At 37.9% G+C, this 26,093-nt stretch overlaps 1 protein-coding gene across 3 annotated transcripts in view; it reads left to right on the top strand.

Annotated features, from left to right (window-relative positions):
• LOC150085771 (small G protein signaling modulator 1-like) overlaps positions 1–26,093 on the top strand; it is a 744,108-nt gene that overhangs the window by 96,075 nt on the left and 621,940 nt on the right. For all 3 annotated transcript variants that reach the window (XM_090374245.1, XM_090374244.1, XM_090374243.1), the window contains exon 7: positions 18,713–18,873. In XM_090374245.1, the coding sequence (XP_090230371.1) occupies positions 18,713–18,873 (161 nt within the window). The remainder of the gene's footprint in view (positions 1–18,712; positions 18,874–26,093) is intronic.

The following is a 26,093-nucleotide window of genomic DNA, read 5'->3' as shown; positions in this document are numbered from 1 at the left end:
GCTTTCTCCAAAATATGCGAACTATGGAAGCAAGGGAAAAAAATACAGAAATATAAAGTGGAAAACAAAGTCACTTATTCAGAGGCGAGAAGAGAAATAATCAAAATGGAGCCAAAGCGTACGTATGCCACAGCTGCCAAACAGGTGCAATCAGTAAGTATCCAAACGGACATTACAGTTCCTCCTAATACATCTAACGCGAATTGGGCACGATCCATACTCACTTCTCCCAAACAGTGTCCTTCACAACAAACAACTGAACAAGCCAGCAATACTCCAATCTCCATTCCAGCCGATGCGTCAACAATGAAACCAAAAGCTACAGAAACCCCAATGGTGCATCCATGGATTTCAACGGAAATGGATATTGATCAGGAGAAAAATTTAGATGATGGAATTTTAGAACTCCACGCAACTGATGAGATGGACACAACACGTCCTTTCTTTCCTAAGAAAGACAAAGTAAAAATAGAGAGGTATAAACAAGCTACAACCAAAAAACTGTCAGAAGCAAAAACAACTAACAAGAACGGATAATGGAAAGAATTCTTCAGTGGAATTGTAGAGGCTTTCGTAATGCAAAAGATGACTTGCATGATCTCGTAAACCGCTATGAACCAGCATGTATATCCCTACAAGAAACCTATTTAAATCCACAAGTGTGTCCTACCATTAAAAATTATACCATGTTCAGAAGAGATAGAAGTATCGACTCGCGGGCCTGTGGAGGCGTGGCGGTTCTTGTTAGAAATAATATTCCATCTAAACCTGTTGCTCTTCAGACTCCTTTTGAGGTAGTGGCAATGCGCGCAGAAATTGGCATGACTATTACAATAGCATCTATATATATATATATTCCCCCAAATTCCTCAATCTCCTCAGAAAATCTAGAAAATCTAATAGACCAGCTACCACCTTCTTTCTATTTACTTGGAGACTTCAATGCTCATCATTCACTGTGGGGATCTCCAACAATCGACAAAAGAGGTAAGCAAATAGAAAATCTTCTCGATGTGTGCCAACTTACCCTTTTGAATACTGGAGAGCCTACCTATATACATTTTTCTACAGGATCCATGAGTGCAATAGACCTTTCAATCTGCTCTCCCTCCATATGTAGTAATACGGAGTGGTCTGTTCTTGAAAATCCTCTAAATAGTGATCATCTACCAATTCTCTGCAAGCTGCAAACACGGGTAAACTCCCCTTTGCAGGGTCGCTCCAAATGGAAATTTCGTAGGGCACACTGGAATGAATATGCTTCAAATGTTCAGTTAGATGATGAAATAATTCAACTTCAACCCATAGATTATGTCACACAACATATAACTAATCAAATATTACAAGCTGCCAACTCTACAATACCAAAGTTCTTGCCTGGGAAACGCAAACACAGTAATTACTGGTGGAATCCGGATTGTACATACGCTAAACAGAAAAAAAATAGGGCTTGGAATTTGTTCCGCAAATTCCCCACAACCAGTAACCTAATTAGTTTTAAAAGAATGAAAGCTAAGTTCCGCCAAATAAGAAGGAAAGCAAAAAGAGAAACATGGATTAGCTTTTCCTCTAGTATAAACAAGGACACAGATATCAGACTCATCTGGAAGAAAATACAAACAATTGATGGCAAATATGTCCAGTCCCCGGCCTCAATAGTAAACTAGAAAGGAAAGGAGTTGTCCTCTCCGGCAGAAATTGCAAATGCCTTAGCCGAATCATTTGCCAGTATATCAGGCGTATCCACCTACAACCCAATCTTTCAGAAAATTAAAAAATCATCAGAGCAGCATAAGATCAATTTCTCCACTAGAGTTTCACACCCGTACAACCAGCCATTTACATTAACAGAACTTTTAGGGGCGCTCAATAAAACTTCCAGTAGTGCTGCTGGTCCAGATGGGATCTACTACGTCATGATAAGCCAACTAAACAACAGAACAAAAAGGGCATTGTTAAAATATTACAATCGAATATTTCTAGAAAATACTTGCCCAAACTCCTGGCGTCACTCAATTATACTAGCCTTTCCAAAGCCAGGAAAGGATGGCAGCTTTCCACATAATTACAGGCCGATTTCACTGACCAGCTGCTTAGGCAAAGTCTTGGAAAAAATGGTTCACAGGCGGCTAACGTGGTTCCTGGAAACTAACAACTTGCAAAATAACAATCAGTACGGGTTTCGAAAGAACCGGTCCACGTTAGATGTAATGATAAAAGCAGAAGCAAACATCCGAAATGCCTTCATAAGGGGACAACATCTGGTCATGATCAATCTTGATATTGAGAAAGCCTTTGATAACACCTGGCGATACGGTGTACTTCAAGATCTTCATTCTTTTGGCTTGAGAGGTCATTTACCCCACTTTATACAAAACTTCCTATGCCACAGAACATTTCAGGTTAGATACATGAACAATTTATCTAAATCATTTGAACAAGAGTAGGGTGTTCCTCAGGGGTCCATTCTTAGTCCGACGTTATTTTCAATAAGAATTACAAACATGACACAGGATGTACCTAATACAGTAGAATCGTATATGTTCGCTGATGACCTCGTTGTTTCTTGTCAATCCCAAACCATGAACACCATTGAAAGACAACTTCAAATTTCCATCGCTAAAATTGAATCATGGACATTGCGGAATGGCTATTCCCTATCAGAAAAGAAATCTAGTGCAATTCATTTTTGTAAAAAATGCAAACTTCACCCGGATCCAGAAATATTTTTAAAAAACAACCTGATTCCTGTCACTAACAATTTCCGTCTGTTGGGGTTATATTTAGATAACAAACTTAATTTTGCTTCCCATATTGCTTTCCTTCGAACTACATGTCTTAAAAAACTGAACATCCTGAGAGCAGTCTCTGCTAAGTCCTGGGGTGCTGACAGAAGCTCTCTCTTTCATGTGTATAGAACTTTAATAAGATCAAGATTAGATTATGGATCACCTGTCTATGACTCCGCTAGGAAAAGTTCACTATTACGTCTAAACACCATACAGCATAGTGCTCTTAGGATAGCTGTGGGAGCCTTCAGAACATCTCCGGTCCACAGCCTGTATATTGAGGCAAATGAACCCCCTTTGCACCTCAGGAGAAAATCCTTATTGTGTAATTATGCAGCAAAAATTAAAAGCATGCCATTCCACCCTAGCTGGCAGTACCTGTTTGATCCTCAGTATGTTGAATTATATCACAATAAGCCTAATGAAAACCGCCCCTCAGGGATTCGACTGCAAGAACTCACAATCAGTTGGGATCTTAAATTTCACAACATATTCCAAGACATTGCTACTCCTGAAACTCCTGGACTGAACTCTCACCTCTCTGCGACAATTTCTTTTCAAGATGGGGAAAATCCTCTCTGGCAAATATAAACTATCAACAGCTCCATAAAACTCATTTGTTGGAAAACTCAGATAAAGTACCTATCTATACTGATGGCTCCAAAACAGACGCAGCCGTTGGTGCTGCAGCAGTTTCTTCTGCCTTCTCAGTTGCTGTGTCTCTTCCTACGGAATGCACTATCTATACTGCAGAATTATTTGCAATTAAACTAGCTCTAGATAGAATACACAACAGCTGTATAAAGCAATCTCTGATATACACAGACTCCTTAAGCGCAATCACTGCCATTCAAACTACCATGTCGCCCTCTCAACTGATTCTTAAAGAGATACGGTCCAAGTTATTTTACTGTAAAAAAGCCAACCAGAATGTTACCTTCTGCTGGATACCTGGTCATGCAGGCATTCCAGGTAATGAACAAGCGGACGCCGCCGCTAAACACCCTGACTCAAACACTTCCATTCGACAAACAGTGCCCTACACCGACTACAAATCCATCATTGAAACATCATGTAGGAAGCAGTGTTCTGACCTCTGGAAAGCTCAAATAAATAATAAACTGTTGCAGATAAAAAAAAGAGCCAAAATTGTGGACATCTAGTATCAGGAAAAGCAGGCGACAAGAAGTAATTCTAGCAAGGCTCCGCATCGGACACTCACATCCAACTCATCTGTATTTGCTTATGGGAGAGAACCCTCCTCAGTGTTTGTTGTGCCAGTCGCAGTTGACAATATATCATATTCTCATTGAATGTCCCCAACTTTCAACTACCAGAAAATCAACCTTTACCTCCCTATCCCATTTGAAGGAACCGAGTATGCAGATTCTTGGCAATGATGCAAATTTGGAGGAACTGTTTACTTATTTGAAACAGATAAATCTCTATAATAGCCTATGATCACAATAACATGAGAAATTTGTGATAAGCAAATATCGAACAGGCACAATATGGCCCAAGAGGCCCTTGTGCCATAAAACCCAAATACAACAACAACAACAATGCAGAAATTGCAGGCACTCAGAAGAGTAGTGTATGTATTCCATAAGTCTTCATTAAATACTGTCAACCAGCAGTTTGAGAAAGCCACGGAAACTGATTTTAGTACAAAGATGATATGTAAGAAACTGCATATCGTGTGATTTTTTTTTTTTTTTTTTTTTTTTTTTTTCCAGAAAAGCTGAAGCACACACACCAGACAACATCAGCATAGACTTGCCTTGACACACAGCATATCATAATTGGCCCTAAGAACATTGGAAGGCAGTAGTATGGAGTGAAGAATTATGCCACAGTGTTCTGATCATCTGATGTCCATGTTTGGTTCAGCCAGGAATTATTTACCAGAGTGTGTCATCCCAACTGTAAAGTTTGGTTGAAGTGCTGTCACCATCTGGGGTTTTGGTTTGGATTATTGGTCATTCCTGCTGGAATAATGAATGCCATGCAGTATTCTGACATTTTGGATAATTACTCTCTCTCTTCCTATGCTGCAGCAGTGTATGGAGAGGGTACTTTTCTGTTTCAGCCAAATTATGCATCATGTCATACTACACAACCTGTAGTATTTCATTTTGAAGACATGACCATGCAAAGGCCTCGTTAGCCTGCCCAGAGTTCCAATCTCACCCCATTGAACAACTTAGGGATGAACAACTGAATTTATCATTGTGTTTAGGGAAGAATGGACTAGGACATTGCCCTTCCTGTTATCAAAAATTAGTCTGGAGTCTACCAACAAAGAAGACATGGTGTGGTTACCTCACAGCCACAGCTATGGGTAGGAAAGAACATTACTTCACCTCCCCCCTTCTTCGTATTGGTTGACCAATCCTAACATGATCCACATCTGTGTAAAGTGTGTTCACAGGCATAACATGTATATTGTGCATATGGAAAAAGTGCATGACACAATTTAGAGATTTAAAATTTTAAAATACCTTTTTAGCATCGGCCTTAGAGGTTATCTCCCAGCTTTTATTAAAAACTTTTTGTCCCATCGATCCTTTGTATAGGATCTATCTTCTCTTGGCCCTTCTCCCAAGAGGAAGAGAGAGCCCCCAGGGATCAGTTTTAATTGTTATACTTTTTGCCATAAAAGTGAATGCTATCACAGAACAACTTCCTCTAGCTGTAAACTGTGCCCTCCATGTTGACGATTTTAGCATATTTTCTCAATTCTGCAACATGAGGATAACCAAGAGAGAGACAACTGAAACATGCAATTGATTGCCAGTACTCATGGACAATGAATAATGGCTTCAGATTCACCCCACAAAAGCAATTTGCATACATTTTGTGTAGCAAGCACAGCCTTCAGCCTGAACCTGAACTGAGACTTAGATAAAATGCTATTCTAGTTTTCCACTAGATTTTTAGTGCTTGTATTTGATAGAAAGTTGACCTTTTTACAACACAGCTGTAAACTATGCGTGAAGTGTATGAGAGGCTTGAATATCCTCTAATTCTTGGGGTGCCGACCGATGCACTTTTTATTGTGCACTTGTTCGATATAAATTAGATTATGGGTCCCAAATATGTGCCTCTGTTAGAATCAGGCTTTGTGTTCTCCAATGGCTGGATCCCATGCATAATCAGGTGATTCGTATTACCACTGGAGCATTTTGAACATCTCCTGCTTCTAGGTTGAAGCAAATGAGCCATCATTATTGCTTCACCAGAAACACTTGTCTCTACAGTGTGCATAGTGTTAGGGAGCATGGTGCTTCCAGTGGTTTCCCACTTCTGTACAAGAAGAGGGATAAACAGAGAAGAGGTTTAGACAAAGGCATTCCCCTGGTCTGGCAGTGACGCAAAGTCCTTGTTGACATATAAAAATTCGTGTCCTTGTGGTTGTTCCTGAATTTGAGTGATGAGTCGGCACCAAAGACCTCCGTATGTTGGACAGAAGTATAAGGTGCTCCCATTCCTCAATGAGTTCAGAGTGACATTTGGGATCCTCAGTAATGCCCATGGATGCCAGTTTGCTGTTGATAGAGTCGTGGCTCATGAGGAGAAACATAGTATATAACCCCAGAGGAAACCAGTGAGTTGATGTTGGGTAGACTTTAAAGATATCTGAGGGGGGAATTGAGTTGTTCCCTCTGGATTGCCAAGTTTCGGCAAGGAAAGGTGCAAGGTGTATCTACTCCCTTTGATATCAGTAGCTGGATCTATTGAGTAATTAAGAATGGTGGCTGGGAGACCTCCAGAAATATCTACAGTATGCTTTAAAATTAAAATCCCTGTCAGACTACCCCATATGCATTCCTGTTTTTGAGTCATGCTGTAAAATTCTATACAACACTCACCAGACTGCCAATTATTCATTCAGTATTCATATCAAGTGGCGACTCAGATTTGGACATCATGGTAGACAATTCACTGTTGAAAAAAAGCTGTGAATTAGGGTTGAATATGAAAGTGTCTGCAATTCTGCCCAGACATGATAGGAGGGAGTATATGATGAGAGCCCTGTCGATCAATTTGGCCCTGGAAAGATTGTGCAAGGCTAAAGGGGTAAAATTTTTTTTAAGCATGGTCTGTACTTGTTAACAGGAGAGACTGCTTCTACAGGGATGGGATACACTTAAATAGAAAGGGTGCAAGAATGTTTTCTGATGCTATCGAGGCAGTGTTAGGTAGGTCGGAAAACTGCTAGATTGGGGGGATACAAGGACTAATAGATTAACAGTAGCCACTGGCAGAGGTGAAAGTGATTCTTGCACTGCTTCTATTGGAATGAGCAGCAGTTTGGAAAATAAGATGCAGGATATTTCAGAGACTGCTGGGAGTCATTGGGGTACAAGTAAACACATAGGTTGTGTTAGAGTAGCTAAGAAAAAGAACAGGTGTATGTATACTTGCGTGTACACCAATGCTAGGAGTTTGGTAAATAAATTTAATGAATTTGAGGTATTGCTCAAAGCATCAAAGGCGGATATTGTTGGGATATCAGAGCCGTGGTGTCACACAGATATAAGTAATGCAGAACTGGAATTTGGCGAGTACAATGTCTACAGAAAGGATAGACAGGATAGGAAGGGATTAGGGGTTATGCTATTAGTTAAGAAACACATAAAATCCAAGGAAGGGAAGCCAGTCGACATCGCTGGACAGTGCAGTGTCGAGTCAGTTTGGTGTGACATAAGCATTGGGAGATAAAAATTGAGAGTACGAGTGTGCTATAGACCTAATGACTCTGATGAGTATAATAACAAACTGTACAGGGATATAGAGTGGACCAGTAAATCAGAGAGTTTTATAATGGGAGATTTTAATTTCCCATATATTGACTGGAATTTGTGGCTTGGTCAGTCACACACTAACAAGGCTTTTGTGGATTTATTGGATGACTGTTATCTAAATCAGCATGTTCTGGAGGCAACTAGAGGGAGCAATACTCTTGATTTGATTATCAGTAGTGATTCTTCATGCATTAAGAATCTGCAGATACAGGAACCACTAGGTGGCAGTGATCACAGTGTGCTGAAGTGGGATTTATTCAAGGAGGTAACTACCATTAGGGGTAAAGGGAAGGGTTATGGCTTTCGTAAAGGCGACTACGATGGTCTGAGACAGTATTTAAATTCTATACAGTGGGACCAACTGATGTTACCAACTGCAAACTCAAAATGGGAAGCATTCAAAGAACTTATCTTGGAAGCTACTAGGCTTAACATACCAACTAAGAAGTATTGTTCAAGGTTCAGGTCTTAGTGGATGTCAGATGAACTAATGAGACACATGGCAGAGAAGAAAAATGCATGGGATACATACAAATTAACACGTGACACAGAAGCCTATGATAGATATAAGTTGATCTGTAACCAAGTTATAAAGGAGGTTAGGAAGGCGAAGGCAGATTACGAGAAATCTTTGACAAGGGATGCAAAGAAAAACAGCAAGTTCTTTATAAATGTAAACTCTAGAAGGAAGGGGATGAATCAGATTGGTCCACTTGATATCGATGGTTCAACTATTCATGATCCTACTCAGGTAGCTAACAAACTAAATCAATATTTTGCATCTACATTCACACGTGAGGAGTTATTCAGGAAGGAGAATGCCATAGATGAAGTAAACACTGGCAGTGAGCTAGATGATCTTGTAATAATTTAGAGTAAAGAGGAGGAGAAATTGGTGAAAATAAATACAAGAAAGGCACCTGTGGTGGATGGAATCTATCTAGTTATATTAAAGGAGGCAGCAAAGGAAGTAAGCAACCTGTTAGCCATAATTATGAGAGCTTCCTTGGACTCAGGGGAGGTACCTACAGACTGGAAATGTGCAAATGTAACCCCAATTCACAAAGGAGGATCAAAGGCTGACAGAAGTAATTATAGACCTGTGAGTTTAACTTCTGTTCCAGGAAAATTAATTGAAGCTCTGGTTTAAGAAGCACTGCAGGATCATCTCGACAAGAATTCAGTTATAGCTCAGACACAGCATTGTTTTGTTAAGGGAAGGTCTTGCCTGACCAATTTGATTGGATACTATGATGTAGTCACAAAAGAATTGGATGCAGGGAATAACTTTGATGTTATATATTTAGATCTTAGAAAGGCTTTTGATACTGTTGCACATGGAAGTCTGCTGCACAAATTGGAGCAGTGTAGCATTGGTGGCAAATTGTTGCTATGGATAAAGGGATGGTTGAGTGGCAGAAGACGAGAGTGGTAATTAATGAACACTGCTTATCGTGGACTAATGTTATTAGTGGAGTCCCTCAGGGTTCAGTGTTGGGTCCATTATTGTTTTCTGTATTTATAAATAATAAATAATGATATACCATCATCAAGCTTAATGTCCAAGTTTGCAGACGATACAAAGGTTGGCAGCATTGTCAAGGACACTACTGACACTATGCTATTGCAACAGGATCTGGAAAGGTTGAGCAGATGGGCTGAGAGGTGGCAAATGAATTTAACATTGACAAATGTAAAGTACTACATATGGGAAACAGCAACCCCAGAGCAACGTATCAACTCTGTGGTACTACACTGACAGTGGTAGAGAATGATAAGGACCTGGGGGTAATTGTGCTGGCAGATATGAAGTTCTCTGAGCAGTGCAGACGGGCTGCAAGAGTAGCTCATGGTGTCTTATCAATGATATACAGGAATTTTTCTAGCAGGGATAGGGAGGTGATTATTCCCTTGTATAAGGCAATGGTCAGGCCGCACCTTGAGTACTGTATACAGGTCTGGAGGCCTCATTTCAAGAAGGATATAGAGCTGCTGAAACGAGTACAAAGAAGGGCAACATGGTTAGTGAACGGAACGAAGGGTTGCTCTTACGAAGAAAGGCTTAAGTTTTGCAAATTACAGTGTCTGGAGACTAGGCACCAGCGAGGTGATCTGATAGAGGTGTACAAAGCCTTGAATGGTTTGAGCATGCTCAAACCATTCAAGGCTTTGTACACCTCTATCTGATGGGACACTGCCTCTTGCTCAGAATAATCACCTGAGAGGGCATAATTTCAAATTGAGGAAAGACAGATGTAGGATAGATGTGCAGAAATTTGCCTTTAGCCAGCGGGTAGTTGGTTGGTGGAACAGACTTTCACCCCTTGTTGTGGAAGTTGATAGCCTAAATAAATTTAAGGCTCAGCTGGACAGGTATTTCGAACGAACGCAGGGTTGAAGTGGAAGGGTTTTTTTTTTTTTTTTTTTTTGGCTGATGCTGCATAAGCTTGCTTTCTTGCATCATATACCTCTACTAACGCTAATGCTAATTCGGCACCATCACCAAAGCAACTTCTTCCACCCTGGAATGCTTGATGTCTGCCTACTACTCTACTCGACACACTGAACCGGACATTCTGATTTCTTTCCAATGTGTGTGTAGGTGGTTCGAAGTCAGAAGTATCTGTGGGAGCTGCACCTTTCTTCCCAGACACTACGATATCCAAGCAGGTCCCTGCCAAATGCACTGTGTTCACTAACTGCAGAGCTGTATGCAACTGAATTAGCCTTGGATTGCATACAAACCCACGACTACCACCAAAAATGCATTATATATACACCAATTCTCTCAGTTCATTGCAGACCTTGTCATTGATCAGATTTGTTCCTCCTCCAATCCTGTCCAGGGTACAGTAGAGGCCACCCTTTCTTTCTCAACCTAAATTTGATATTCATTTCTGCTGGATCCTTAACCTCATTGAAACCTTGGAAAATAATCTGGCAAACACTGGTGCCAAATCAGTAGTGACCCTTTATAATTCTTGCTTGTTAGTCTGCTATATAGACTGCAGGCAATAATACAAAAGAAAAAATACCAGTTTCCCAATGGCAACACTTGTGGTACGGGCAGGCTGCAAGTTATATAAGATTAAACAAGTAATCGAACATCAGCAGTCTAGTCTGTGCCAGAACCATAATGAAGAAGTTGTTCTAGCTCATATCCACATAGGATAGGACAGTTATCTGACATGTGCTGTGGACCCTCCTATGTGCAAGCATTGTAGTAGTAGAGGCATATGATGCAAGAACGCAAGCTTATGTAGCATCAGTCAAAAAAAAAAAAAAAAAATTCACAATCCATTCCCTTTAAACGTTTGTACTGTTTCTCCTCGAATTTATTTAAGCTATCAACTTCCACAACAACAGATGGAAGTTTCAACATCCCGCTGGCTAAAAGCAAATTTTCGCACATCTGTTCTATAGCTGTCTTTCTTCAATTTGAATTTATGTCCTCTCAGGTTTGTAATCTGAGCAAGAGAAAGAATCCCATCAGAATTGAGCCTGCTCAACCCATTCAAGGCCATATACACCTCAATCACCTAGCAGGTTCCTAGTCTCCAGATGCTGTAATTTGCAGAACTTAAGCCTTTCTTGGTAAGACCATCCCTTCATTCCCCTCACCAATCTAGTTGCCCTTATCTGTACTTGGTCAAGCAACTCTACATCCTTCTGAAAATAAAGCCTCCAGACCTGTACTCAGTACTGAAGGCGTGGCCTAACCATTGCCTTATACAAATGGATAATCACCTCCTTTTCACTACTAGCAAAATTCCTGTATATCATTGACGATACCCCATGACCTGCTTTGGCAGCTTTTCTGCACTACTCAGAAAATTTCATATCTGATTGCACAATCACTCCCAGGTCTTTTTCATTTTCTTCCACCCTAAGTGTAGTACCACACATTTGGTACGTTTCTCTGGGGTTACTTCTACCCATATGCTGTACTTTGCATTTGCAGCAATCAGACAATTTGGTGTCTGATTGCTGCAAATTTAAGCAGCAATCAGACACTTTTCAATAATGCCTTAAATGGCCTTTGTACTAAATTACACATTAACGATATTCCAATTAACTTCATCAATTATATTGTAAAGAATATATCTGCTTTCATCAATCAAAAATTTGAATTCACTATTTCTCATTTTGGTTAGGGTTAACCTGATACTTGTACAGCTGTATAGATGTAAATTTGGATGGTGGTATTTCGTCATGGCTCTCCTTTTCTTTATATTCCATTTTTACTTACTTATCTTGATGAATTATTTTCTTTCTAATGTAATACTTTTTGCCAACTTTCATGTTACATAACTTAACAGGTGTTTAATTGTTTTCTCCTATGCACTATTTTTATTTACTTTTCTGCATTGTATTTTTGGCATTCTAAAATATAACACAGGCCAGTGGTATTAGTTTCTACTACTACTAACACTCTCACAGCCAAGGCCCTTTCTAAGAGGTTGGGTATTTATACACCTAGCTTGCATAGTATTCTTTAAACTCTTTTCCTTTTCTTTTCATGCTTTTACTTTCTATTCTTCATTCTTCCGTCCGTTGAACTATTAGTACAATACAAGGCCGATTCGGACATTCCTACTTTTCTCATTCTTGCTATTTTCGCCTCCTTTATTTTTATTACCTTTTTCCCTCCCTTACCCTGCAATATTTCCCATTTCTATACCACTGCCTGTTACTTTTATTATAATACATAAAATCACCTTTTAGTCTTTTTCAAAACTTTTCGTCCTTTAGACGATTCAGAATTTACGTTACATTTTATACTTTTAAGTTATGTATATGAAAATAAGGCTTTTACACTTAAATTTGCTTTAATTTAATTTAATTTTACTACATACACTGTGTTAGGGCTACCTTACTTAAATGTTTTTGGAGGTTTTATCTTTCACCCCACCCCCTTTTTTTTTTTTTTTTTTTTTGTTGTTATAGCATTAGCAAGGGCACATTATGCAAGAAAGCAAGATTATATAGCATCAGCCAAAAAAAAAAAAAAAAAAACACCCCTTATTTCCCCTCATCCCCTCACTCCAAATGTTTGTCAAGTTCAGTCTTGAATCTGTTTAAGCTATCAACTTCTACAATGACAGATGGAAGTTTGTTCCAGCAATCAACTACCCACTGGCTAAAGGCAAACTTCCGCACATCTATCCTACAACTGTCTTTCCTCAATTTGAATTTATGCCCTCTCAGGTGATTATTCTGAACAAGAGAAAGAATCCCATCAGCATTAAACATGCTCAAACCATTCAAGGCTTTATCCACCTCTATCAGATCACCTTGCAGTTGCGTAGTCTTCAGACACTGTAATTTGCAAAACTTAAGCCTTTCTTTGTAAGAGCAACCCTTTGTTCTGTTCACTAATCTTGTTGCCCTTCTCTGTACTCGTTCCAACAGCTCTACATCCTTCTTGAAATGAAGCCTCCAGACCTATATACAGTACTCAAGGTGTGGCCTGACCATTGCCTTATACAAGGGGATAATCACCTCCTTATCCCTGCTAGAAAAATTCCTGTATATCATTGACAAGACACCATGAGCTACTCTTGCAGACCATCTGCACTACTCAAAAAACTTCATATCTACCTGCACAATTACCCCCAGGTCCTTTTCATTCTCCACCACTGTCAGTGTGGTACCACAGAGTTGATACGTTACTCTGGGATTACTGCTTCCCATATGTAGTACTTTACATTTGTCAACGGTAAACTTCATTTGCCACCTCTCAGTCCATCTGCTCAACTTTTCTAGATCCTGTTGCAGCAGTGTTCTGTCATTAGTGTCATTAACAACTCTGCCAACCTTCGTATAGTCTGCAAACTTGGACACTAAGCCTGATATACCATCATCAATATCATTTATAAATACAGCAAACAAGAATGGACCTAATGTTATTGAGGGACTCCACTAATAACATTAGTCCACGAAGAGCAGTGATTACCACTCTCTGTCTTCTCCCACTCAACCATCCCTTTATCCATAGCAGCAATTTGCCTCCAAGCCACACTGCTTCAATTTGTGCAACAGTCTTCCATGTGCAACAGTATCAAAATCCTTTCTAAGATCCAAATATACGATATCAAAGTTATTCTTTGCATCCAGTTCCTTTGTGACTACATCATAGTATCCAATCAGATTAGTCAGACAAGACTTCCCCTTAACAAACCCATGCTGTGTCTGAGTTATAACTGAAGTCTTGTCTAGATGATCCTGCGATGCTTCTTTAACCAGTAAGCCTATTAATTTCCCTGAAATAGAAGTTAAACTAACAGGTCTGTAATTACCTGTGTCCCCCTTTGATCCTCCTTTGTGGATTGGGGTCATATTTGCACATCTCCTGTCCATGGGTACCTTCCCTGAGTCCAGGGAAGCTCTCATAATTATGGCTAAGGGTTTGCTTACTTCCTTTGCTGCCTCCTTTAATATAATTGGATAGATTCCATCCATCCCAGGTGCCTTTCTTGTGTTTATCTTCAACAATTTCTCCTCCACTCTACTTTCAGTTATTAGAAGATTATCTAGCCTGCAATAACTGAGAATAACTCCTCATGTGTGAATGTAGATGCAAAATATTCATTTAGTTCGTTAGCTACCTGAGCAGGATCGTCAACAGTTGAACCATCGATATCAAGTGGACCAATCTGATTCATCCCCTTCCTTCTAGAGTTTATAAGTAAAGAACTCTTTGCTGTTTTTCTTTGCATCCTTTGCCAAAGATTTCTTGTAATCTGCCTTCACCTGCTAACCTCCTTTGTAACTTGGTTACAGATCAGCTTATATCTATCATAGGCTTCTGTATCACATGTTAATTTATATGTATCCCATGCATTTTTCTTCTCTGTCACATGTCTAATTAGTTCATCTGACATCCATTTAGGCCTAAATCTTGAACAATATTTCTTTGTTGGTATGAAAAGTGTAGTAGCTTCCAAGATTATATTTTAATCTTTCCTCCATCAACATAAGTTTGCATAGAAATGCAGTGTTTTGGTACATGATCAGGTGTAGTCCCCTGATTAAATACCTGATCTATGTACCAATTTTATTTAGTTTGTATCAAATGGTTGTTTTTTTTTTTTTCCTATTTACATTTCCTACCACCCTCATTTTGATGCTCTCTTTTATTTAACATTGATTAATTTTTTCTTTCCCTGCTTTTTCTTATTCTTTTAATTTCTCTTCCCTTTCTCCATATTAGGCTCGGCACCTTGTGTTATTAATTTATTTATTTCTCTATCTTTTTGTATTTTTTATTAATTACTTCTAATTGTATCATTATATCTTTTTGTTTCCTGTCTTTGCAGCTTTGAGCATTCAGGTGCATTTCCTCTTTCTCTCTCTTTTTCTTGTTTTTCCCTTTTTCTTGCATTTCCTATTCATACATACTATATATATTATTCTTTTGTATTATCATTCTATTGTGGTTTAATTCGTCTTTGTTCATCATTAATGTCATTGTTTTATGCCATGATGGCTAATTAAACATTATCCGTGCCGGTGTTTTTTACCTATAGATGTTATAGTTAATACATTACTGGTCTTTAAGCTAGCCTATTCTCGGTTATCTTAATTTCCCGTGGCCTATACATTTAGGATTTTGCAACTTGTTGCGTATTGCTAAAGAAATTGTCATAACACTTATTGATGAAAAACTGTAGCAATAGGCAAATTATCAATACTATTTTATAACTATATAATATAATTTATACATTTTTATACATTTTTGTATTACATCACGTGGACGTCAATCCCCTACTTCATCGGGGGCTCTGAGTGGATTGACAGCCCATTCGATGTAATGCATTTTTTACTTACCCGTTTCTGTTTGCATCTATCACAGCTTTGCTATTTAATTAATTCTAAATTCTAAGGTTCTTTTTGAATTTTTTTTTTTTTTGGACTTGTTTATCTAATTCTTCTTAATTGTTGTTAGTTAAATTAGTATTATTTATTATGAATTAAATTAATTCTTTATAATCTCTACAGCAACTGTGATAGAATACACAAAGCCCTATGGGTAAGTTTTTTTTGTATTGCAATACTATTACTTACTTGATGTGTTCCAGTGGGGGTCGAAGAGTCGAAAAGGGAAAGTTTCCCGCCTTTAACTTGTTTTAAGGATGGCTATTTTTATGGCGCAGTCGCATTAACGTTTCACTGTGTGCCGATGGTGTATTGGCCGAAGTCCCCGATTTTCAGTCCAATGTCTATTATGGTAGTTTTGTTGTTGATTCGATGAATTTATTTATTTGTGTATTTACGTATTTGTGTATTTACATTATTTTTACATTTGTTTTATGCCTTACCTCGGACAGTGCCGCTACCACTTTTCCAAGGCGTAACAGCACTTATTTGTCCAGAGGCAAAGCCATATACATATATACAGCCCCTTACTATGGGGGGGGTCAATTTTGGCAATAGGTCGTAGTGCAGTCAGGCGATGAGCCTCGCCTGAGTGCAATAAACCTAGTAAATAAGGGCATACTCTTCTGAGTAATTACTATTTTATTTTTATTTTTGTTGGTTTTTGATAAATTTACTAGGTTTATTGCACTCAGGCGAGGCTCGTCGCCTGACTGCACTACGACCTATTGCCAAAATTGACACCCCCCCCCCCATAGTAAGAGGCTGTATATATGTATATGGCTTTGCCTCTGGACAAATAAGTGCTGTTACGCCTTGGAAAAGCGGTACCGGCACTGTCCGAGGTAAGGCATAAAACAAATGTAAAAATAATGTAAATACACAAATAAATAAATTCATCGAATCAACAACAAAACCACCATAATAGACATTGGACTGAAAATCGGGGACTTCGGCCAATACACCATCTGCACACAGTGAAACGTTAATGCGACTGCGCCATAAAAATAGCCATCCTTAAAACAAGTTAAAGGCGGGAAACTTTCCCTTTTCGACTCTTCGACCTCCACTGGAACACATCAAGTAAGTAATATTATTGCAATACAAAAAAACTTACCCATAGGGCTTTGTGTATTCTATCACAGTTGCTGTAGAGATTATAAAGAATTAATTTAATTCATAATAAATAATACTAATTTAACTAACAACAATTAAGAAGAATTAGATAAACATAAGTCCAAAAAAAAAAAAAAATTCAAAAAGAACCTTAGAATTTAGAATTAATTAAATAGCAAAGCTGTGATAGATGCAAACAGAAACGGGTAAGTAAAAAATGCATTACATTGAATGGGCCGTCAATCCACTCAAAGCCCCCGATGAAGTAGGGGATTGACGTCCACGTGATGTAATACAAAAATGTATAAAAATGTATAAATTATATTATATAGTTATAAAATAGTATTGATAATTTGCCTATTGCTACAGTTTTTCATCAATAAGTGTTATGACAATTTCTTTAGCAATACGCAACAAGTTGAAAAATCCTAAATGTATAGGCCACGGGAAATTAAGATAACCGAGAATAGGCTAGCTTAAAGATCAGTAATGTATTAACTATAATATCTATAGGTAAAAAACACCGGCACGGATAATGTTTAATTAACCATCATGGCGTAAAACAATGATATTAATGATGAACAAAGACGAATTAAACCACAATAGAATGATAATACAAAAGAATAATAATAGGTACTCTGTTCGTACCCATGCAATGCTAAAACAGCTACTGGGACAACAGAAAAAGCTAGAAAGAAATTAAATAAAACTACTATAATAGAATATTAAAAATAAAATGCGAATTGAACCATCATAATACAAAAGAATAATTATATATATATATATATATATAATTATATTTAAATAATGTAGGAAAAGAAGTAATACTTAATAAAAATAAAAAGGACGGTACAGCACACATCAAAGGCAGCAAAAAGTATATTCCTCTACATGATGCTTGAAACATAGTCATATAAATTAGAATAAGGTTTAAAATAATAAAATAATGCCAGCAGTATGGCAAGACAAGAGCGAAAAAAACAAAATTAAACCTAGATTCAAATCTAACAGGGAGGGAAGAGAAAGATAACAAGAATAAAAATATATTGCAACGGAAACTCTAAATTAATTTAGAAAATCTAATTATACGAATAATAATTCATTGAAATTTAAAGCCAATTAAATAGAAATTTAGCGGTGTCCCCTCTGATGGGCACCAGGTCCAAATTTATGTGAAATATCACTAAACAGAGATTTAAACCATTCACAATAAAACAAAACAAAACAAAATAGAAAAAATAGACTGACCATTATGCCCCATCTCAACAGAGGACCACAAGGCCAATAATGGTCAGGGAATCGCTGCATTTCGAACGCTAAACAAATCGCCGCAAAGGCGAAACGATCGCAAGATCAGTCCGCCACACCGATCCCCAGATCGAACCACCAATGCAGGGAATTGAACAGCGGTGGTCCTGATGCAGCAAAAATCAAAAATAGAACAGACAAGAGCACTCCAGTGCAAAGCCACACTACATACAAAAGTAAACTTAACCCGTTTATATAAACGAATAATAAACTATAGATGGCAGTACAGGCGTAGCGTTAGCAATTCGCCCAATACTATCATGTGACATAATTATATTTAAATAATGTTGGAAAAGAAGTAATACTTAATAAAAATAAAAAGGAGGGTACAGCACACATCAAAGGCAGCAAAAAACATATTCCTCTACATGATGCTTGAAACATAGTCATATAAATTAGAATAAGGTTTAAAATAATAAAATAATGCCAGCAATACGGCAAGACAAGAGCGAAAAAAACAAAATTAAACCTAGATTCAAATCTCACAGGGAGGGAAGAAAAATTAGATTTTCGTATAATTAGATTTTCTAAATTAATTTAGAGTTTCCGTTGCAATATATTTTTATTCTTGTTACCTTTCTCTTCCCTCCCTGTTAGATTTGAATCTAGGTTTAATTTTGTTTTTTTCGCTCTTGTCTTGCCGTACTGCTGGCATTATTTTATTATTTTAAACCTTATTCTAATTTATATGACTATATATATATATATATATATATATATATATATATATATATATATATATATATATATATATGATATTTACGTATAATGAACATTTAAAAATCCCTTATGAATTATATCCTTTATTTTAAGTTGGACCTTGTGCATTGGACTATTCCAAGATGAAAACACAGGACCACTTCTGGACTGATCCACCTGCAGATGAACTAGTTCAACGCCATCGTTTATCTACAGGCCATACATTGTTGAATGGTCCATCCACTCCTCCAGCAGCTCGCCGGCCAGGGTTACAGGTGAATTGATGTGTATATTTCCATATGTCCATCCATGCATATGTATATTTCAATTAAGTATTATCAATTAATAAATTAAAAATTATTAATCTTATTAAATTTCATTGTTAATTAAATTGTACTTAAATGGAACCATGACCCAGACTAAAGCAGCAAAGTAACGAGCACAAGTAGCTGTAGTACTGTGGCTCGGAGGAGAACTGAAGGGGGCGATTTTCCAACACTTCACTGTCTAAAAATATGTGTTAAATGTTAAATGTTTCCAAACCTGTCTAGAACAGGACATGACCTAGGCAAGGAGGGTGTTTTTCTGTGTGCTAGGTGCACAGACTGTGAAGAAATTAGGTGCCAACTCAGCATTCTTAAGAGCATCTGTGAGAGTTTAAGGTGTAGGGTAGATGCCCTTGAAGAAATTAATCAGTGGCCCTCAAGTTCTTAGTTGCCCAGCTCAATGCCAGATCTCACTCCTGTGCATCAGGCAACACAGTGGCAATCTCTAAAGAAGAATGTGCTGGTCTCTCAGGAGCTAGGTATTGTCATAGAGGTGGGGAATATATTATGCAAAAAGGATAGGGGGAACAGGACCAGGGTATGACTGCCAGGGGCAAAAGTTGATGACGTAGAGCAGATATCATTTTTTAAGAACAAGGCACAAAAGGTGATATTGTTGTACACGTTGGCACTAATGTCCTTAAGAGTAAGAGATCTGCAGATTTAATTAACAAGTACAGGTCAACATTGAAAAAAAGTCGCGAGCTAGGGTTGTATTTGAATGTGTCTGCAATTCTGCCCAGACACGATAGGAGGGAGTATATGATGAGAGCCTTGTCAATCAATTCAGCCTTGGAGATTTCGTGCAAAGCTCATGGGATAGAATTTTTTTTTTAGCGTGGTGTGTGCTTGTTAACAGGAGAGACTACTTCTACAGGGATGGGGTACACTTAAATAGAAAGAGTGAAAGAATGTTTGCTAATGAGGCAGTGTTAGGTGGGTCGGTAAAATTGGTAGCTTGGGGTGATTCACAGACTAAAAGATTTTTGGGGGTGGATTCAAAGACTAAAATTTTGCCTCTGTCTGCGGCAGAGGTGAAAGTGATTCTTGCACTGCTTCTATTGTAATGAGCAGCAGCCTAGAGAACAGGCTGCTGGGAATTTAAAGACCTGCTGGGAGTCATCATGAAACAAATAAATACGTGGGCTGTGTTAGGGTAACTAAGAGTAAGAACAGGTGCATGTATACTTGCATGTACACCAATGCTAGAAGTATAGTATATAAATTTGATGAATTTTGAAGATCAAGACATCGAAGGCAGATATTTTTGGGATATCAGAGACATGGTGTCACACAGGTGTAAGCAGTGCAGAATTGGAATTAGGGGCATACAATGTGTATAGAAAGGATAGACAAGGTAGTAAGGGAGGAGGGAGTTATGATGTTAGTTAAGAAACACAAAATCTAAGGAAATGCATCGAATTCATATGGGCATACAGTGCAGTTGAGTCACTTTGGTGTGTCACAAGCACTGGGAAAGGTAAGATGAGAGCAGCAGTGTCTTATAGGCTTAATGGCTCTGATGAGAACTACAAACAATTGTGCAGAGAAATAGTGGGCCAGTAAATCAGAATGTCTTGTAATGGGAGATTTTAACTTTCCAGACATTGACTGGAACTTGAGTTGGTCACTTGCAAGCTAGCAAGACATTTGTGAATTTATTGGAAGATTTTTTTTTTTTACAGCAACTTGTTCAAGGGGAAACCAGAGGGAGTAATACTCTTGATCTGGTTATCAGCAGTGATGATTCATGCATTAAGAATTTGCAGATAAAGGAACCACTAAGTGATATTGATCACAGTCTACTGATGTGAGATTTACTTAAAGATGTAACTACCATCAAGGGGAAGGTTTTTGTTTTCATAAAGGTGACTATAGTGGTCTCAGACAGTTTTTAAATTCCATACAGTAGGATGAACTGATGTTTAAAACAGCAAATTCTAAATGGGAATCCTTCAAGGAATTAAACTTGGAAGCTACTAGACTTTTCATACCAGTTAAGAAATACTGTTCAAGATTTAAACCTAAATGGTTGTCAGATGAACTAATGAGGCAGAGAAGAAAAGTGTGTGATCCATATAAATTATCAGGTGACACAGAAGCCAATAGCAGATATAAGTTAATCTGTAACCAGGCCAAAAAAGGTTAGACAAGCGAAGGCTGATGATGAGATATCCTTGTCAAAGGATGCAAAGAAAAACAACAAACGTTTCTTTACTTATGTAAACTCTAGAAGGAAGGGGATGAATCAGATTGGTCCACTTGATGTTGGTAGTTCGACTGTTGATGATCCTGCTCAGATAGCTGACAAATTGAATGAATACTTTCCATCTTCATTCACACATGAGGAATTATGTAAGGAAGGGGAGGACAGAAGTTTACTAAACTCTAACAGGGAGCTAAATTATTTTGTAATAATGGAGAGCAAAGTGGAGGAGAAATTGTTGAAGCTAAACATAAGAAGCACCTCCGGCGGATGAAATCTGTCCAGTTATATTAAAAGAGGCAGAGAGGGAAGTTGGCAAACCCTTATCCATAATTATGCGAGCGTACTTAGATTTAGGAGTGGTCCCCATGTACTGGAGATGTGCAAATGTATCTGCAATTCACAAAGGGGATTCACTGGTGGTTCGAATGTCGATGATCCTGAAAAAATTAATGAGTATTTTGCATCTACATTCACACATGAGGAGCCATTCAAGGAGAGGAAAGCCAGAAGTGTATCAAACTCTAACAGGGAGTTAAGTGATTTTGTAATAACTAACAGCAAAGTGGATGAGAAATTGTTTAAGTTAAACATAAGAAGGCACCTGGAGTGAATGGGTTCTATCCAGTTATATTAAAGGAGGCAGCAAAGGAAGTAATCAAATCGTTAGCCATAATTATGAAAGCTTCCTTGGACTCAGGGGAGGTTCCCATTGACTGGAGGGGTGCAAATGTATCCCAATTCACAAAGGGGGGGGGGGGTTCAAAGGGTGACACAAGTAACTATAGACGTAACCTATTAGTTTAACTTGTGTTCCAAAGAATATAATGGAATCACTGCTTAAAGAAGTGATGCAGGTTCACCTAGACAAGACTGCAGTAATAGTTCAGACACAGCATGGGTTTGTTAAAGGGAAGTCTTGTCTCACCAATTTGATTAGATACTATGATGTGGTCACAAAGGAACTGGAAGCAAAAAATAATTTTGATATTGTATACTTGGATTTCCAAGTATACAATATCTTACTGTTGCACATGGAAGCTTGCTTTAAAAATTAGAGCAGTATGACATTAAGGGCAAGTTGCTGCAATGGATAAAGGGATGTTTAAGGGGGAGACAGCAGAGAGTGCTAATATGGACACTGCTCTATATGAACTAATGTTATTAATGGAGTTCCCCAGGGTTCATTGCTGGGCTCATTTCTGTTTTGTTTATTTATGAATGATATCAATGAAGGTATATCAGGTTTAATGTCCAAGTTTGCAGAGGATACAAACGTTGGCAGGGTTGTTAATGACACTAAAGACAGTATGCTACTGCAACAGTATCTAGAAAAGTTAGGTAGATGGTCTGAGAAGTGGCAACTAAAGTTTAACATTGAGAAATGCAAAGTACTGCATATGAGTAACCCAAAATAAACGTACCAACTGTGTGGTGCTACACTTGTGTTGGGGGGGAAGAGAATGAAAAACACCTAGGGTACAAATATGAAATTTTTGTATTTCAGATATGAAATTTTCTGAGCAGTGCAGATGGCCTGCCAGAGCAGGTCATGGAGTTTTGTCAATGATATTTAGGAATTTTGCTAGCAGAGACAAGGAGGTGATTATCCCCTTGTATGAGGCAATGGTCAAGCCACACCTTGAGTACTGTGTATAGGTCTGGAGGCCTCATTTTAGGAAGGAGTTGCTAGAATGAGTACAAAGAAGGGCAACAAGTTTGGTGAGAGGAACAAAAGGGCTCCTACCAAGATAGTCTTATGTTTTGCAAGTTGCAGCATCTGGAGACTTAGGCACCTGTGAGGTGATCTGATTGAGGTGCATAAGGCCTTGAATGGATTGAGCAGGCTCAATGTTGATGGGATACTTCCGCTTGTTCAGATTGAGAACCAGAGTGGGTATAGATTCAAATTGAAGAAAGACAGTTGTAGAATAGATGTGTGGAAATTTACCTTTAACCAGTGGATAGTTGATTGCTGTAACAGACTTCCATCTGTTGTTGTGGAAGTTGTTAGCTTAAATAAATTTAAGGCTGAACTAGACAGACATTTGGAGTGACCGGATGGGTGAAATGTGAAGTTTTTTTTTTTTTTTTTGGCTGATACTATATAAGCTTACTTTCTTGCATCATATGCCTCAACTAATGCTAATATTTGTTTTATTTATTTATTGAAATTACATTTGTTGCTTATGTTTATCAGATATTCAAGTTTTAGGTATTACTTTTCACTTTATATACTTTTTAGAAGTTTGCTTTATATACATTGTATATATTTCACGTTGGAATTACTTCATGATGTGCCACTGTATGATGCATATTTATATGGATTACAGTATAATCTCAACAATACAAAGTTCAAGGAGCTAAATTTTCATGTTTTGTAATAACAAGGTTTGTAGTGATAAGGTCTGCCAGATGTTTTTTTTTTTTTTTTTTTGTATATTATATTTAAAAATATAGAAATAATAATAACAAAAATAAGTAAAATTATATGATAAAATTAAATAGTAAAAAAAAAATAAAAACAATAACAAAAGCTTTTTATAACAATAATAAACTTAATACAGATTGTTTTATATTTTCTGTTATTTATAAGATAAACTAAGAGAAAAGAAACTACATAATTAAAATAAAATTTTTAGTATATATGTAATCATGTAGTAGTAAAAGAACTGCAGTATTAATATTAAAGGAAACATACAAACCATTAACTATTTGATCTACATTAATCTAATTTAATTTAGAATTTTTGCCTTACATGAGGATGCTGAGGTGAAAAGATGGTGGATTTTTGGCTGCTGAAAACGGATAAGTAGTTTTTATATCTTTACCATATTTTTCATTAATTAGCATATTACGTTGTGTTCTACAAAGATATTAAATAGGCTTAGTAGTGTCCTTTAGCTAGTTTTCTAAATTTAACTAGTGATGCTTGATAGTTATGACTTACCACTTGTACCGCTGTTGGTGCCAATATTGTTGAACTTGCTGCCATTGTTCTAGTTTACTAGATCGATATGAAATAGCATAAAGTATACCCTGAACTGATAGTGTGAAGTATAACATAAAACTAGATAGCATAATGCGTAGCACTGTATTAGGAATCTGTTAGCTTAGTATAGAATTACTAAATAATCAATAAAATTTATTAATCTTATTAAATTTCATTAAGTGAATTACATTTAAATAGAAATCATGACGTAGACTAGAGCTGCCAAGCAATGTGCACAGATTAGAGGTAGTGCTGTGGCTCAGGTGAGAAACGAAGGGGGCGATTCTCCAACGCATCACAGTCTCAAAAAATGTGAAATGTTTGCGGACATTTCTGGAACAGAACATGACCTTGGCCAAGGAGGATGTCTTTGTGTGTGTGCTAGGTGCATGCCTAGAGTACCAACAAATTAGTCATCAACTCAGCACTGTAATGGGCATCTGGAGAGTTTGAGGTGTAGGGTAGATGCCCTCAAAGGAACCAATTTGAAGGGCCCATAAAGCTCTCAGCTGCCCAACTCAAAGCCAGTGATTACTTCTGTGCCTCAAGCAACCTTGCAGATTGCACAGAGGCAATCTCCTAGGCAGGATGTGCTGGTGCCACAGGAGCTAGTTATTGTTGGTGACTCTATTGTCAGGGAGACGGGGAATATATTGTGCAAAAAAAGGATAGGTGGAACAGAACCAGGGTATGTCTGCCGGGGCAAAACGTTGTACAGCAATGATAGCTGCTGATGTTGTACATGTCATACTTCCTATGTCTTCCAATCTTTTAAGGGTACAAAAGGTGATATTGTACACGTTGGCACTAATGACCTTAAGAGTAAGAGATCTGCAGATTTACTTAACAAGTACAGGTCATTGTTGAAAAAAAAAATGTCGTGAGCTACGGTTGAATTTTGAAGTGTCTGCAATTCTGCCCAGACATGATAGGAGAGAGTATATGAGGAGAGCCTTATCAATCAATTCGGCCCTGGGGAGATTTTGAAGGGCTCATGGGCTAGAATTTTTTTCAGCGTGGTCTGTGCTTGTTAACAGGAGAGACTGCTCGTACAGGGTTCGGGTACACTTAAGTAGAAAGGGTGCAAGAATATTTGCTAATACTATCGAGGCAGTGTTAGTTGGGTTGGAAAACTGCTAGCTTGGGGGAGATTCACAGACTTAAAGATTAACAGTGGCTGCAGGGAGAGGTGAAAGTGATTCTTGCATACTGCTTCTATTTGAATGAGCAGCACCCTGGAAAGCTAGGTGCTGGGGATTTCCAGTACTACTGGGAGTCATCGTGGAACAAGTAAAACAAGTAAATAAGTGGGCTGTGTTAGGGTAATTAAGAGTAGGATCAGGTGCATGTATACTTGCATGTACATCAACGCTAGAAGAATAGTTAAAGAATTTGAAGTGCTGGTCAAGACATCAAAGGCGGATATTGTTGGGATATTAGAGACTTGGTGTCACACAGATATAAACAGTGCTGAATTAGAATTTGGGGAGTACGACGTGTACAGAAAGAATAGACAGCATAGAAACAAAGGAGGGATTATGCTGTTAGTTAAGAAACATAAAATCTGAGGAAGTGCTTCCCGTTGATATTGGTGGACAATGCAATGTTGAGTCAGTGTAGTGTGACATAAGTGCTGGGAAAGGGAAAATGGCCAAAATGGATGTCAGACGAATTAATGAGGCTTGTGTCAGAGAAGAAAAATGCATGGAATGCATATAAATTATTAGGAAACATAGAAGCCTATGGCAGATATAAGGTAGTCTGTAATCAAGTTTTAAAAGAAGTTAGGCAGGTAGAGGCAGATTACAAGAAATCTTTGGCAAAGAATGCAAAGAAAAAACAGCAAAGAGTTCTTTACTTATGTGAAGTCTAGAAGGAAACGGATGAATCAGATTGGTCCACTTAACATAGTTGGTTCGACTAGATGATTCTGCTTGGGTAGCTGACAAACTGAATTATTATTTTACATCT

This window comes from Mastigoproctus giganteus, chromosome 5 (assembly GCF_048544385.1).
Source record: "Mastigoproctus giganteus isolate SK-2022 chromosome 5, ASM4854438v1, whole genome shotgun sequence".
NCBI classification, from domain to species: Eukaryota; Metazoa; Arthropoda; class Arachnida; order Uropygi; family Thelyphonidae; genus Mastigoproctus; species Mastigoproctus giganteus.
The sequence above is the reverse complement of the archived record's forward strand: the minus strand, read 5'-3'. Positions and strand labels throughout refer to the sequence as shown.